At 40.8% G+C, this 16533-nt stretch overlaps 1 protein-coding gene across 3 annotated transcripts in view; it reads left to right on the top strand.

Annotated features, from left to right (window-relative positions):
- LRIG1 (leucine rich repeats and immunoglobulin like domains 1) overlaps nucleotides 1-16533 on the top strand; it is a 147471-nt gene that overhangs the window by 125595 nt on the left and 5343 nt on the right. For 2 of the 3 annotated variants that reach the window (XM_083355962.1, XM_083355961.1), the window contains 8 exons: nucleotides 1204-1275; nucleotides 2877-3040; nucleotides 7966-8286; nucleotides 9309-9590; nucleotides 10052-10471; nucleotides 11688-11813; nucleotides 13149-13295; nucleotides 15049-15345. In XM_083355962.1, the coding sequence (XP_083212088.1) occupies nucleotides 1204-1275; nucleotides 2877-3040; nucleotides 7966-8286; nucleotides 9309-9590; nucleotides 10052-10471; nucleotides 11688-11813; nucleotides 13149-13295; nucleotides 15049-15345 (1829 nt within the window). The remainder of the gene's footprint in view (nucleotides 1-1203; nucleotides 1276-2876; nucleotides 3041-7965; nucleotides 8287-9308; nucleotides 9591-10051; nucleotides 10472-11687; nucleotides 11814-13148; nucleotides 13296-15048; nucleotides 15346-16533) is intronic. The other variant, XM_083355963.1, reaches the window with a different exon arrangement.

The following is a 16533-nucleotide window of genomic DNA, read 5'->3' as shown; positions in this document are numbered from 1 at the left end:
GTGACTTGTGATTTTACTGTCAGCTTCTCCACTGACTCTGCTATTCATAAGCTGGCTGTGATGTGCATAAATGGTGATCATGTGACCACAGGATACTGTAAAGTTATAAAGACTACAAAATCCTCAGATCTCAATTGCATGCAAAGGACGTAATAGCAATAGCACTTATATACTGCTTCACAATGCTTTACAGCCTCTCTAAGGGGTTTACAGAGTCAGCCTATTGCCCCCCAACAATCTGGATCCTCATTTTACCCACCTGGGAAGGATGGAAGGCTGAGTCAACCTTGAGCCGCTCAGAATTAATTACTTAATTACTTAATTAATTAATTAATTAATTAAATTTGATTTATATACCGCCCTTTTCCCAAAGGACTCAGGGCGGTTTACAGGGCAAATTAAAAAGAAATACAATATACAGATTACAATAATTAAATTAGCAGCCCTAACACTGTAAAATTTGATTTACCCCTCAGTCCAGGCCGGCCAGCTCAAATAACCAGGTTTTTAGGTCCCGGAGAAACGAACGAAGGTCGGGGGCGATCCGGAGTTCCACTGGCAGCTGATTCCAAAGGGCAGGCGCGCCCACCAAGAATGCCCTCCCCCTGGGAATCACCCGCCGGCACTCCTTGACCGGCGGGACCCTGAGGAGGCCCTCCCTGTGGGAGCGCACAGGACGATGGGAAGTTGATGCTGGCAGCAGGTGCTCCCTAAGATAATCTGGACCCATGCCATTTAGGGCTTTATAGTTCATCACCAGCACCTTGAATTGAACCCCTGGAGTGAGTAGTGGGTTAGCCTGCAGTCCTGCATTCTAACCGCTGAGCCACCATGTAATTGCAAGAACCAGTGGTAAAAGTTATTTTTTCAGCACCTGTGTAAGATAAATAAAATGGCCTTTTTTCACCCATCACCATTAGGATTCATTAAAACAAAAAATAATAGAAATTGGATGTGAAGCGAAAGTGGACAGATGGAGAGATTCACTATGACATGTCCTGGTAAAGTTAGTACGATGTGGAAATGCATTTGGGCCCTAATTCTGTACATCCTGTCTTTACTAGGATCAGAGTTATTATGAATAAGTGGAAGATCACAAATTGCTGTATTAAAAGAAAGCACACCTACACTGAGTTACTTTTGTACTGCCACAGTACATCTATCACATGTCTATAAATTAAAATAAATGCTTACTTTCTGTAGGAACCTTGGGAATAACGCCATACGGTCTGTTCAAGAGGATGCCTTTGCAAAGCTGAAAAACCTGAAAGAACTGTAAGGAATGAATCCTAATAAGTGTTTGCTGTATATTTTGGTCCATTTTTGTGACATTTCTTCCAGCGACTCCTCCCTCCAATAGCTCCTTTTCCATATTATCAATAATTCCATTGTTCCCTGCACTCTTCTTACGAGCTATTTTTGCAAGAAAGCAGATGGCAGATAGTGAAATTCCATAACTAGTGAAATCAGATCTTCCTTGTGATTGATTTCATTGGGCTGCAGCTCTGCCTTTTTCCATTGTGCTCAGGAAGGCCAAACTCCTGTCCTCTAGTCATATAGATCATATAATGGAATATCTGCCCTTCTCATCCCCCCCACCCACTATATATGTGGCTCTGTCCAAAATCAATCACAAATCACTTAAACTTTATTTTTGTTTAAACATAGCAGAGTGGGGTTGTTTATTCATGTGGTAAGTCCATGGTTATCAAATAATTGGTATTTGTAGATTTAAAGGGCTTATTCATTTCCACTTCAGGTATTGGCACAACTATTTAGAAATTATGCAAAGTAATTTGGAAGATCTACCTCAAAAGAAACTGATGACCACTAAGCTAGGTTTAACTGTAAATCAAAAATTTAATGAAGAATAGGTTTATGAATGGCTATGAATTAGGGAATTTCTCAGAAGCAAATTGTCATGCTAATATGTATCAGCTGCTATGCAGCAAATGTCAACATTAATTGTCACAATACTGTATTTATTTATTTATTTATTTATTTACTTATTTACTTATTAATTAATTAATTAATTAATTAATTAATTAATGGGACTTATATCCCGCCCTATCTCCCGAAGGACTCAGGGCGGCTAACAACAATAACATATAATAAATACAGAAATTAAGATAAAATTAAAATTAAAGGTCTCTGTACAATAAATTAATAAATTATGTTTTATGCTGTGCTTGAGAGCTTCTCAAAGAATTCCGATAGCTGTGTGGAAAGGAAAATGCTGGATTAAGTCTATAATTGATTACTTATATTTTTCTTATATTCTGATTTTCAACCACGTTTTTGGTAGTCTTTCGATCTGTAAATCTTAAACCGTTCCTCTTTAGAAGTGTTAATACTTGCCTATTAGATTGGGGTTATCTAGATGTTATCTACTGCAGAATATATTAAAGAATGAAATTAGCACCTGCAGAATGTGACCATGGTCTGCTTAAAGTGGGGCCTATATCTTCATATGATACTTTTCCAAGTAAAATGAAAATTTCCTTCCCTCCATACAAGGCAATAGCATTGTATGAATCTGGTTGGATTCAGATTGTTACATGAATAAGTTTGGAAAGCCAATTGAATTTGGACCAAAGAGTCAGGCCTGCCATTATAAAGTTCAGGGTTTTTCTTTCCTAAATGCCCAAGCTGGGACAAGCCTGACACAAAGCCTTTTCTGTACAGGTACAAAATGGTGTGCTGGACTGACTTGGAGGCAGCAAACTGAGTAATTTAATCCAAGGCTGATATTCATAGAACACCTAATAAGGATCATCTTTACACGCTTGTCTTATGAAGATTTGTAACGCTTCTTTTGCCAGTTTCATAAGAATTCACATTTTATTCTTTCCGTTGCTTCCTTTGCTTTCTTCCAGACGCATCAACAGCGAGAGCTTCCTCTGTGATTGTCAGCTCAAGTGGTTGCCACTCTGGTTAACCAAGAAAAAACAACAGCTGTTTGTGGAAGCCACCTGTGCCCACCCAGAATCATTAAAGGGCAAAAATATTCTTGAAGTGGTCCCAGAAAGCTTTGTATGTGGTGAGTCTTAGCTGCCGCATGGTAATTTTGAGGTTGCTTTGGAGGGCAGCCCTGACACAGGAATGACTATGTATTTTGTGGTCAGCTTATTATTTCATAGGCAGTGGAGTGTAGCATCTCCTTTCATGGCCTGCCTTCACCATTGAGAAGAACTGTAAATCATATTCACTGCATCTATCGGGAGCAATTATCCCAATTGAGCTTGGGGAATCATTTGGTGGTCATGGAAATTTGATGATAGAAGGGGTTAGAGCTTGGATGAGAAAGCAGCAACAGGCTTTCTAAATAGCATATCCTGCTTTGATTCATTTTAATTTGGGTTCCAGCTTGGCTGACATTGCCTTGACTGCTCCAGCCGCTGATTTTTCTTGATTTATTTGACTTGACTTTTGTTCTGGCACAAAACAGAAATTATTCTATTTGCTCTTATTAAAGGAAGGATCTTCCCATCTTTTTTGTTGTCCTTGTATTAGTTGAATATAAGGTGAACAATTTGCACCTTACTTTGTGGGCAGCTCAGAGCTAGCCTTGAGACAGACTCATCTGATACCCATTCAATAGCCTATTTAGGATTTTGAGGGTAAAAGTTCTTCCATCGACTAAATTATACATCACAATTAATGCAGGTGCTCTTGGGATGATGGGGTTTCATCTTGTCAGAATGTATGGGACTGGTTTCAATTAGTGTGATGGACAAAGTGAGGAGAATCTGTAGAGTTTGGATTGTTTATGATTTTTAAGAACCAGCAATGAAGGTCTTGTGAGGGCAGATCTAGGGATCTCCTGATGCAAAAATAAGATTGTAAAGACTTCTTAGTTTAACAAAATAACAGCATCAGAGAGCTCTTTTCTTTTTTGAGGAGTACTGTATAGACTTTTAACTTCCCAAAAAGCACAATCCATAAGGTAAAGCCTAGGCAAGAAATCAACGTTAGAAATTAGACACCATATCATCCCAATTAAAGCATGCCAACTGAATCGAAAATCATCGATTTGCAAGGATTCAATGTTGCTCGGTCACCTACCTTTTTTTTTCTTTTTTTTGTAGGAGGGATATATTTTATTTTTATCTTTTAAAAAACAAGTAATAATAAATAATAAATCTACCCTCTTTGACAGTGGTTGTAGCCACCCCTTGTGTACTGCCTGAGGTTAGAGCACTGTTTCTCAACCTCAGCAACATGAGGATTCATGGACTTTAACTCCCAGAATTCCCTAGCCAGCATGCTGAAATAGCAGCATTTACTTAACACATGTCACCTTCTTAATCTGTTAAAAATAGCAATTTGAGCTGCAGGTAGAGAAGGCCAAGGAAAATCTCTTGGTCTAGCAACAACTGCCAGTTGTGGAGCTGTCACATCCCCCAACAATGTACTGCCTCTCTTGGGGGGGGGGCAGGGACACACTGCTGTTCCTGTCACTCAAGGCTGAAGCTACTGGTTGGGGCAGAGCAGCTGAGTCATGCAGTCTTTTTTCTCATGCCTGGAATGTGCTAGAAGATAGTATAGTATTGCTTGTCTGCCTGCCTGCCCTCTTCAGAGTCACAGATGTTTTGGCTTTGGGAAACTATAAGTTTGCCAACCCTTCTCTGGCTGTGCCCAGCATATCCACTGTATCCATCTGATACCAACCTTCCTTCCTCCCCCCCCCCAGTGTTACAGCCTGCTGCAGTCTCTTCTCTCAGACATTAGAACAGGGGTGGGCAACTATGGCCCCTTTATGACCTGTGGACTTCAACTCCCAGAATTCTTGAGGCAGCCATGTTAGATAGAACTGGAAGTCGGAATGTCTAAATGCACCAGGAGTGATTGTTGTCACTTCTTGGGCCAATGCAAAGGCACATAATTAAACATCGATGCCTGTCTTCTGTAAACAGTCGTTCGAGGCTGCCCATGGCATGTTTGAAAACTCCTGCTTTGTAGCTTATACTGAAGCCTTCATTTTGACATGTGGACTTCCCAAGTGTAGGGTCCCTTCCCCTGCATGGAGCCTCTTGCAGTCTGAAAGCCTGTAATTAAGGAAGGGAAATGCTATACTTTTTCCTTTGGCTACTTACTCAATTGACGTTCGGTGCAGCTTTCAGACATTGCTATTCCAAGCTCGGTTCTTAAAACATGAATGTTCTGCAGTGGCAAGAAATCTCACCATCTGACAATCTCTTGACATTGGTACTTCCGACACTGGCCTTCTTTAAGGGGGAAGGGAAGGAGGTAATGGTGAATAAGGAAATGAGAGATTTTTTGGGGGCGAGAGTGGGACTGATAAATGAAGCTGCTTAGTGACCTTTAATAATTACAACGGCACTGAAAAAAGCGACTTAGGACCGTTTTTCACACTTACGACCATTGCAGCACCCCCATGGTCACATGATCAAAATTCTAAAGCTTGGCAACTGGCGTGTATTTATGACAGTTGCAGTGTCCTGGAGTCGTGTGACTCCCCCCCCTTTCCCAACAACCAAAATCAGTGTGGAAGCCAGATTCACTTAACAGCTGTGTTACTAACTTAACATCTGCTGTAACTCACTTTACAACAGAGGCAAAAAAGGTTGCAAAATAAAGCAAAACTCACTTAACAACTGTCTTGCTTAGCAAGAGAAACTTTGGGCTCAGTCATGATCGTTAGTTGAGGACTACCTGTAGAGTTCATTTGCTGGGCCCAAACTTTGCTTTGGATGGCAGACAGACAGCTCTATATGCCATATCTTCAAGGACCAGGATGCTTTCCCACTGTCAGCAATTCTTACTAATGATGTCAGTTGCAATAGTTGTAACCCTTAACTAATTAACATCTTGCCTCCCCCTCCCTGTCCCACTGGGTGAGATCCTCTCCCAAGCCCTTCTATTCTTCTGTAAGGGCCTGAAGACCTGGCCCTGCCAATTGGCCTGGGGCTCCAATGGGGAAGTTCCATGCTGTAGGTGGTTAATGAACCCAATAAAAGATCCCATCTCCTCCCCTACAATCCTGCCCTGTCCCTCTCCACCTTTTAATGATATTTTTTTAAATTATTATTATTAGAAATATTTACTTTTGTGGTTTTATTGTTTTTGTGTCATAAGTCTCCCAGAGTCACCTTGTGGGTGGGTAAACAAACTTAATAAATAAATAAAACTTGTTGCATAAAAGTGGAAATTGGATATGCAGTTTTATTTTTCTCTAATCCTTCACTAGGTGTCAGTAGCTGTTCATTTTCCAGCTTTTAAAGCAAACTGTTATTATTATTTTAATAATTTCATCAATACTTTTTCAGGTATTTTCTTAGTTTTCAAATTTATCCAGACTGTGGTATTTTTAACCTCATTGCAATATATTTTTGTTCCCATAAAAGTTTAATTTGCCACTTCCATCTAGGGGAGGGTGGGGCTGTAGTCCTCTCCCTTCTCACTTTGGGAGGATTTTTGCTTCTTGGGAATCTTTTCCAGGAAATCAGATACAAAATAGGAGAGAGAAGGTTGAATTCCTCACCCAGTTTCAAGCACGCTGTTCACCGTTGTATTGGTTAGTGCCTTTGGACTTTGGCTGCAATTAGCTTGGGCTGGTCACTGAGGTGTGGCCAGCCTTTCTCCTGTTGGATTAGAGAGCTCCCCCCAGATCGAGCAGGACGGCTGCCATAGTTCCACAATCATCGGGGCGCCCCTCTTTCTCCAGCGCGACACTAGACCCATTTAGGGTCCTCTGGCAGGGCGAAACTAGCCATGGGGTGTAGAGCTCCTCAATCCCTCAGCCGTGCACTACGGCACAGAACCGGAAGTCCAACATGTGGTCATTTAGTAAACCACGTGGTTGTTAAGCAAAACCATTTTCCCAAATGGGCAGTTTTTGCCAAAAACTGGCAAAAAACATTGGAATGTTATGTGACATAAATGTGAGCCAGTTGTCAAATGCCTAAAACAAAATCATATGATTGCAGGGGGGTGTACAGCAGTTGTAACTTCAAGGATAAGGCAGAAATTCAGAGAAGAGCAATTAAGATGATAAGAGGCCTGGAGACTAAAACATACGAAGAATGACTGCAGGAACTGGGTTTGGCTAGTTTAAAGAAAAGAAGAAATAGGAAAGACATGATAGCAGTATTCCATTATTTGAGGGGCTGCCACAGAGAAGAGGGGGTCGTGTTATTCCACAAAGTACCAGAGGGCAGAACAAGAAATGATGGTTGGAAACTGATCAAAGAGAGAAGCAACCTGGAATTAAGGAGAAACTTCCTGACAGTGAGGACAATTAACCAGTGGAACAGCTTGCCTTCAGAAATTGTGGGCGCTCCGTCACTGGAGATTTTTAAGAAATGTCTAGACAGTCACTTGTCTGAGATGGTATAGGTTCTCCTGCTTGAGCACGGGGCTGGACTAGAAGGCCTCCAAGGTCTGTTCTATTCTATTCTATTCTATTCTATTCTATTCTATTCTATTCTATTCTATTCTATTCTATTCTATTCTATTCTATTCTATTCTATTCTATTCTATTCTATTCTATTCTATTCTATTCTATTCTATTCTCGTTGATTAGTCATTAAGCAAGGACCAGCTGTAGATGGGAGGGTCAGGAATGGTTAGTGCTTGGATGGGGAGCTTTGAGAAATGTTTCCGAACCAAACCATGTTTCTGAGGGAAGTAAACAAACAAACAGCATCCTGAAAGAAGGCAGTGACAATCTGCTTTGCTGTTGTTTCCCAAAAACACTGAGTGGATGTTTCTGTGGCATTGTACCTTTTCAGTGAAATTCTATAAGAAGTGCAAGGGAAACGGGGAACAGGGATTGAGACTCCCAGTGGGATAAAGTGTACAGTTGTACTATATTTGAATTTCATTGTCGGAGATTAGCTGAAGCAGACTGCTTTTCTTAATGACAGTCCACTAAAGCTTTCTGGCATGATTCGGATACCCGGTGCATCCTTTTAAAGCGGGAATGGTTCATTTCTTTTCCAGACGATTTTCCCAAACCCAAAATTATTGTTGAACCAGAAACTACTATCGCTGTTCTTGGCAAAGACATTCGTCTCACCTGCTCCGCAGCCAGTAGCAGCAGCTCGCCGATGACCTTTGCCTGGAAGAAAGACAACGAGATTCTTCACCACGCCGAGATGGAGAACTTTGCACATGTCCGAGCCAGGGATGGCGTCGTGATAGAATACACTACAATTCTGCACTTGCGCCGTGTCACTTTTTCCCACGAGGGACGCTATCAGTGCATCATTACCAATCATTTTGGCTCTACCTATTCTCAGAAAGCTCAGCTTACCGTTAATGGTGAGTGAAGAAAGATGTGGCTTTCTAGAAATTAGCTTTTCCTATTTTTATTATAATATGGTTAAACTACTTCCTTTATCCTGAAAATGTTCCAGATATGTACACATCAACTTCCAGAATTTTCCAGCTAGGATTTGCTGAGTTTCTGAGACTTAAAGCCCACACCTCTAGAGACACCCGACTTGGAGAAAGTGAGCCAAGCCTCTCTCTTTCTAGGTGCAAGTATTAGAGCAGTGTTTCTCAACCTTGGTAACTTGAAGATGTGTGTAGACTTCAATTCCAAGAGTTCCCCAGCCAGAAAACTAACTGGAGAATTCTGGGAATTGAAGACCACACATCTTAAACTATGAAGGTTGAGAAACAATGTGTTAAAGTAGGGGTGTCAAGCTAGCGGCCTGGGGGCTGGATGCATTACAGCGTGGGCCACGCCCATCCCGGCTCCGCAAAGGCAAAAAATGTCACAATATATCATATACATTGTGATGCAATCAAGTTTGAAACCCGTGTGTTAAAAGCATAGCAACAAAAAGGGAAATGACTCCAAAGTGTTGTGAACACCAGTAATGTTTCCTTTCGAGTTTATTGCACAAAGGATTGGTTTGCCATTGTGTCAAAATTATTCCCCTGGACAAGTGGTGGGAATTAAGATGCATCAGTCGTTAAACATTGGCTTGGCTCATTGGGATTTTTCTCCTTGCTTTTACTTAAGTGTTAGTCTCTGGAACTTCTTACATGAATTTAAAACACTCCTTTGGAATGCCGTGTTTTAATTTTAACCTGTAATGTCTGAACGCTGGTTTGTAAGCTCCATTGAACGAAGGAGCTGAGCTGTGTGGTCAAATTGCATCCCTATAAATGTCTTTTTTTTTCTTCCCAAAGCCTGTTCCACATTCATGCAGCAAGTTAGAGGATGTTAACGTGCTATAGCGAAAAAAAGAGTTTGAGTCCTATTTGCATTTGAGCTGCCCAGCCAATATTCTTTACTAGCGTGGGATATAGTCACTCTCTTTTGTCTTCCACAGTGTTGCCGTCTTTCCTCAAAACCCCCTATGACATTGCAGCCCGTACTGGAACAACTGCTCGGTTGGAATGTGCTGCTCGTGGGCATCCCCTTCCGCAGATTGCTTGGCAGAAGGACGGAGGGACAGACTTCCCTGCAGCTCGGGAACGCCGCATGCACGTCATGCCCGACGACGATGTCTTTTTCATTACTGATGTGAAGATAGACGACATGGGTGTTTACAGCTGCACTGCTCAGAACTCTGCAGGTTCCGTGTCAGCCAATGCCACCCTGACCGTGCTGGGTAAGAAACACTTATAGATCAAAGAAAAGTTTGTTAGATCATCTTTACTGCACAAATGGACAATCCATCCAAAAGGATCCCCTAAAGAAATGCACAGAAAGTTAAGAAAGTGAAATTTAAGGAGGCAAAATTTGAAACTCTTTCACTCGGGAGCAATAAATCAAGTGGGTAAGTATAGGATATGGGACAGATGCCTGGATTGGTCATAGAATGGGAGCTGGTAGCCAAACAACCAAAATGTGATTTTGTGACTGGGGAGAGGAGAATTAGCCATCTGAACTCTGGAACTAGGTTGTAAGTCTGCTAAGTGACTGGTCATTAAGTGATGACTAGCTGGAGTTCAGAATGAAAGAGTATGCATCTTGTAAAGGGACCCTGAACGTCAGAATGCTTCTTCCTATGTCATCGGAAATAGGATGACATCATTTATGTGGTATCATTTCCTTTTTGGAATCTTGTAGAGACTCCAAGTTTGGTTCATCCGTTGGAAGACCGTGTTGTGTCTGTTGGTGAAACTGTGGTTCTGCAGTGCAAAGCAACTGGAAGTCCACCTCCACGCATTAACTGGCTGAAGGGTGACCATTCTCTGACTGTTACTGAAAGGCATCACTTTACACCAGGCAATCAGCTGCTTATTGTCCGGAATGTTGTCTTAGAAGATGCTGGGAAGTATACATGTGAAATCTCAAATACAGTTGGAACAGAACGGGCACACAGTCAAGTTAGCGTATTGCCTTCTCTTGGCTGCCGGAAAGATGGAACCACTTTTGGAATCATGACCATTGCTGTAGTCTGTAGCATTGTCTTAACATCTCTGGTTTGGGTGTGTATCATCTATCAGACCCGAAAGAAGAGTGAAGAATACAGTGTCACAAACACAGGTTAGTCCACAATAATTGTTTTTGGTTGCCAGAACATTAATATTAATGTTCGAATCTCAGATAAAGGGTATGACTGACTGATGAGAACAAAATAAGTTCGAAATGGCCATCTCAGCCTCCCTAATTCTTTATTAGCAATTTGAATAATTTACACAAATAATGAGCTGTCATAAGTTGACTATATCCTGTGGATAGCCTTGGGTTAGGCAATTATATATATTAAAGGGAGACTGATATGCATTTCAAACTTATTTGTTTTCATCAGTCAGCCATACCCTTCTGAGATTCGAACCTGGGCTGATTGCATATTAGGCAGTTGTTTTAACCTCTAGGCCACAAGCTCTATCTCACTTTGTTAGCTGAGAAGCAAGGGAGATATGTGTTAAATGCTTTGAAGCATACCTTGGTACAAAGCCACCTTTGCTCAAAAATTTGAATGCTGTTAAAGTCAAATGCTACGATGCTCTTTTCCCATAAAATTGGTAAGCTCGAAAATAGGATTCAAAAAGCATTGGGGCAATTTGAATACGAACCTTATCATTGTCTGCTGCTTGTTAATCTCTGTGCTCTTACTTTTGTCACAATGGGCTTGCCAACCAAGAAGGGGTATTATTACCTGAAAATAAAAACTGCCCCATCTCAGACCTGTAAAACAGAAGGCATGGTTTTGATTCAATGGTTGGTTATGTGATTTATGATAAAGCTGTAGTTCTTTGGTTCAGGTTAGAGCTCTTGCTCTTGAAACGTGACTCCAAAGGGGATGCCATGATTCACCCATCAGCTGATTTTTATGGCCTATGATTAGACCAGCAAATTAAGAGCAAATCAGTGGCATCCCCTCTTCATTGGGAATGCAATGGGAATATCTCAATTAACTTTATACTGAGAGGGGTAAATGTTTAGGGCATCCCCCTGAATGCAACTTTACTTATTTCTGGAACCTGTAGAATCTTTCCCAGGTAATGTAATTTCCAGACATTCCCAGCCATCTTTTAATACTTTTTTGGGGAATAACATGGTGCCTAGAACAGGTCTCTACACCATTCCCAGTTTGTTTAGATCAGGGCTAGGCAATTACAGCCACCTTATGATCTGTGGACTTAAGCTCCCAGAATTCCTGAGCCAGCATGGTTTCTGCTGTTTTTGAATTTCAGCACTGTTCTTTGTATGGTGACCTTGGTTCTTTACTGTTTCTCTCTTTGTCCTGTTTTACAAGATGAGACTATTCTACCCCCTGATGTGCCAAGCTACCTTTCCTCCCAGGGGACACTTTCAGATCGACAAGAAATAGTTGGGAGAGTGGAAAATGGCCAACAGCCCAATGGCCAAATCCAGAGCAATGGTACGTTTTGGGGAAAAAACAGGGCTGTGTCTGTTTTTTGTTTTTTTGCAAGAGATACAGGCCAAAAACTCAGAAGTGCACTGCTATTAAAGCTGTTACAAATTGCTTTTCTGTTCAGAAAAAGCACAGCAGTTTCTTCTGTTCTTCAAGGGGGCCTACACAACTGACACATAATAAAAGATGACAAAACAGGTAGGCTATAATAAAATAAGCAGCAGCCTATATTTGCAGTTTTGCCTGAGGAGGAAAAAGCTTTAAATCTGTAGAGTTTTACCACTGATCACCAGACATTTCTGTATGTACACAGTTAGGCCTTAACTTACAACAGTTCATTGAGTGAGACCATTCAAAGTTACAGTGTCAGTAAAAAAAAGTGACCGTTTTTCTTACTTATGACCATTGCAACATCCCCACGGTCACATGATCAAAATTTGGATGCTGAGCAACTGGCTCATACTTATGACGGTTGCAGTGTCCCAAGGTCACGTGATCCGCTTTTGCGATCTTCTGACAAGCAAAGTCAATGGAGAATCCAGATTCACTCAAGAGCCATGTCACTAACTTAACAGCTGCAATGATTCACTTAACAACTGTGGCAAGAAGGTTCCTAAAATGGGGCAAAATTCACTTAATAAATGACTCACTTAACAAAAGGAATGTTGGGCTCAATTGTGGTTGTAGGTCGAGGACTACCTGTACTCTACTTTAGTGTGTCTGTTAATTATACAGCACTGTACAGGTAGTACTCAGCTTATGACCATGAAAGACATCAGGGGCAGTAAAGCTGAGAATCTCATTAGTACAGTTAGTCCTTACATAGCAGCCATTTGAAATTACAATGCACCTCTCCAGGAGTACTTAGGACCTGGTTCCAAAATTCTGACACTCTGCCCCCCCCTTGCAATAATGTGTTGGGCACTTGGCAACCAGCCCACATTCACAGCCATTTGCATCAGCCCGTGGTCATGTGACCGTGTGTGGTATGATGGTTTTGCAAAACGGGCCCATAGCATACCACTGGCTTGCTTAACGACTGCGAGTTCACTTAATGAAAGTGGCGTTCACTTAATAACTACTGCAAAAAGATCCTAAAATTGCATTGGTCACAGGGGTGACCTGTTTTACGACAGCCACAGCTTACAAGCCGGCTCCACTCCAGCTGTAAGTCAAGGACTGACTGTAATCCGTGCAGGCGTGTAGATGTAATCTGCTAGCTCCCTCAAATGAACTTTGCAGTCTTCTACCTGTTCCGTATTCTGTAAGATAAGAGTATCGTTACCTATCAAAGTTGGCCAGGCCTGCAATTCGACAACATCTTTTATCATTTGGTTACAGGTGTTTGCCAGCTCATTAGAGGAAGGGATGCAGAGGGCGATGCTCACTCTGTCATTTACCGACAGCCAAAGATATGCTTAGGCTATAATAAAGAGTCTTGGAAAGGAGAGGACGTTCCAGACAGGATGCTTCTTACAGACAATACAGGTATGGGAAGTGGGCTGCTTCAACTTTCTTTCATAAAGAGACACAAAGCAAACTGGGGCAACAGTTTTTAACTTTGAAAAATGTTCATCTGTAACAAGGGACACTTATTTTTAGTGATACGGTCTCTCCATGTTTTACTAAATAGCAGACTGTCAATAATGCTTATACTGTTAAAAAAAACAACCTACAGTTGTATAATTTACATATTCTCTTAAACATATATATATATAAAACATATTGTAGCCTTTCCACCAAGGCACCGGAAACACCAATACAGTCTTCACCCCATCCTAACCTAGTGATTATTATTGACAAATAGAAGTTGCTAAAGAAGAAACAAGAAGTAGATATGGAAGTTTAGTGTGCTTTGAGGTGTCATTTCAAAAAGATGAGTATAAATCTCAAGAGTCTTTCAGTGATACTTTGTACTGAGTCAGGTGGGTTTTTTTATTGATATTCATAGCAACACGTACTTATTTCAATTAAATGTATTGGCCCACAGCCCTCCAAATGTAGATGCGTTTTACAAATAAGGCAGAAGAAAAATGGGTAGAGAAAGTGGCCCAAGAAGGCCATTATTTAAAGAAGAGGTAAACAAGCTTCTCTTACAGAATTCCAACACATTCATGTACAGGTGCACAGATGCACATACCCATGCACACATACAAGTAGCTTTCTTTTGCAATCACACCTCCAGAATTTTACTAAGGTTTATTCTTCTCTGCCACATTTCTGCTTCAGATTATACTCTCTTTCTTTGACTGTTGCTAAACCTATCTTCCTTACTCAGTAGCAATTTCCCATTATAGAACATTTTTAATAATGGCTAATTCTTGATGGCGACGATGAGCTAAAGTGTACAGATTTCATGACTTGTTTTTTAAAAAAATGAATTCCAAACTGGTTTTGCAAAAATTATTATTTGTCATAAAAAGTCCAAGCAATTTTTTTCTTGAATGCTAAAATCACTTGAAAACATACCTCTAAATACCTTTAACGTGCCATGTGCAATAGTTGCAGAATTGGGAAAGAGGAACACGTTTATTTGGAGTAAAAAATTAGGTTACTTGGGAAGCTATATCCATATTTTGGCTTTTTCTGTAAAGGTGGTCTTTGACTTACAACCACAACTGAGCCCAACATTTCCATTGTTAGGCAGATAGTTGTTAAGTGAGTGTTGCCTTTCTTTCTTTGCCAGAGTTGTTAAGTGAATCACTGCAGTTGTTAACTTAATAATATGGTGGTGAAGCGAATCTGGCTTCTCCATTTGTTTTGGTAGTCAGAAGGTTACAAAAGGGGATCACATGACCCCGGGAACCTGCAACCGTCATAAAACACATGCCGGTTGCCACGCAGCCAAATTTTGATCATGTGACTATAGGTATGCTGCAATCACCGTAGGTGTGAAAAATGGTCATAAGTCACTTTTCCCAATGCTGTTGGGAACTTTGGTCACTAAACAAAGGGTTGAAAGTCGAGGACTACCTATAGTTCTAAAGAATTGTGGCATATGACTACTCAGCTCTGTGGAACAACCAAGGGGGCTCTCTGGCATGAAACACAGTCTTTTCCTAAGATGAAGACTCCAGAATTCCTAACCAGTCATCCTTGTTAATTAGGAATTTGGGCCACTGACCCAGAATAATATACTTGGTCTACTTATCAGTGACGGGTAGACTCGTGAAACCATTGGTATTTCTTCTAACTGAATATAATTCCAATTTGTTACATTTGTCTTCCTTTCTGTCTCAAGCCTATAGCTTGCCTGCCGCTTATACTGACTATGAGGAAAGTGTGGATACCAAGAACGTTTACCCCAAGGATCCAGATTACTATTCTCTGGCTTCAGAGGCCAGGACTCCGGATACGTCCAGTAGCAAGGAGCCCGACAAGCATGATGGTGCACTTACTGCTCACTGTCCTAGCCCTCTAAAATGCAGCACGAACACGGACAATAGAAAACCAGATATCAGTGGCACTATTTACCCTAGCAATCATGACAGGATGTCAGCAGCTTGCCCAAGCAAGTCCCCTCTAGAGGACAGCAAAGGTATGTGCCTATTTTTTATTTATTTATTTCTTAAAATACCTCCCACGCTTTCCAGATTACCTTTGGAAGTCACTCACTGTCATCTCTCTTGTAAGCGGGAAACTGTTTCTAATCCCGCTTTGGGCATGAAAGTCCAATGGGGTGACCTTGAGCCAGTCACTCACTCTCAGCCCAGCTCGCCACAGAGTTGTTTTCGTGGTGACAATAGAGGGAGGAAAGTGTGTTGGTTATGTTTGCTCCTCTGAGTTATTTTTAAAAATAAAAAGTTGAGATACAAATAAACATCTCTGCATTTAAAATGGCAAGATGGGTGATGGACAGATATAAGCTTAGGTAGGACTAGTCTCTTTGCTGCCATTTAGTGGCCATTTGGATTGTTCTAGCCCAGATATGATAACCCTAAGCTTAGGTCTGTTTCAAATTGGTCCATCCTTTTCCTCAAAATGATCCCTTTGTAGTTGTTATCTTATATTTGGTTTTTCTTCTAGAAGCATGTAGGAGCCCTCTGGAAAATAAATAGAAAACCAAGATTGGCTCTTGTTGTTTTTCTTTTTTTAGTCAGCATTTTTGCCCAGGAGGACTGTTGGAGTGTAGAAGCCAAAATATTTCTGGCAAAGAATATAAGAACTGAGTGTTTTAGTAAAGAGGAAAAAAAAATAGATTGCTACAGTAAACCTATTATCCAGAAATTATCATAAAACAATAGAATAACAAATCTAAATCAAAGTTTTGTGTAGTTGTATGGCTCAATAAGAGGATTTAGTAACCTGGAATGTAAATGAAGAGTTGACATTCCTTTAAAAATGAACATAACATTTTCATGCTTGACCCTCAAACATGAAAACAATTAGAGAAGCAAAGTATATCTTGGGATATCACGTAAGACGTATGTAAGAACAGTATGAGAATTTGGCAGGAACATCTGCCTCCCTAGAGCCACAAGTGCAATAGAGCAGAAGGAAGAACATTAACACAGGCTGTAGAAAAGGCCCTTTTATATTTTTTTGTGGTTTGATTGTGTAAATAGCCTAAAATAGAGAGTTTATACCAACTTAACATTTGGTGATAAAATTTTGATGATCATTTTCCCCAATTCATTAATTTGGCCTCCATAAGGTTTAGTTGGCCTATGTATTCAGGAGAAAGGCTGAGATTAGGTAATTCCACTATACAAGTCTGATATCAACA

This window comes from Vipera ursinii (genome assembly GCF_947247035.1).
Source record: "Vipera ursinii genome assembly, chromosome: 2".
NCBI classification, from domain to species: Eukaryota; Metazoa; Chordata; class Lepidosauria; order Squamata; family Viperidae; genus Vipera; species Vipera ursinii.
The sequence above is the reverse complement of the archived record's forward strand: the minus strand, read 5'-3'. Positions and strand labels throughout refer to the sequence as shown.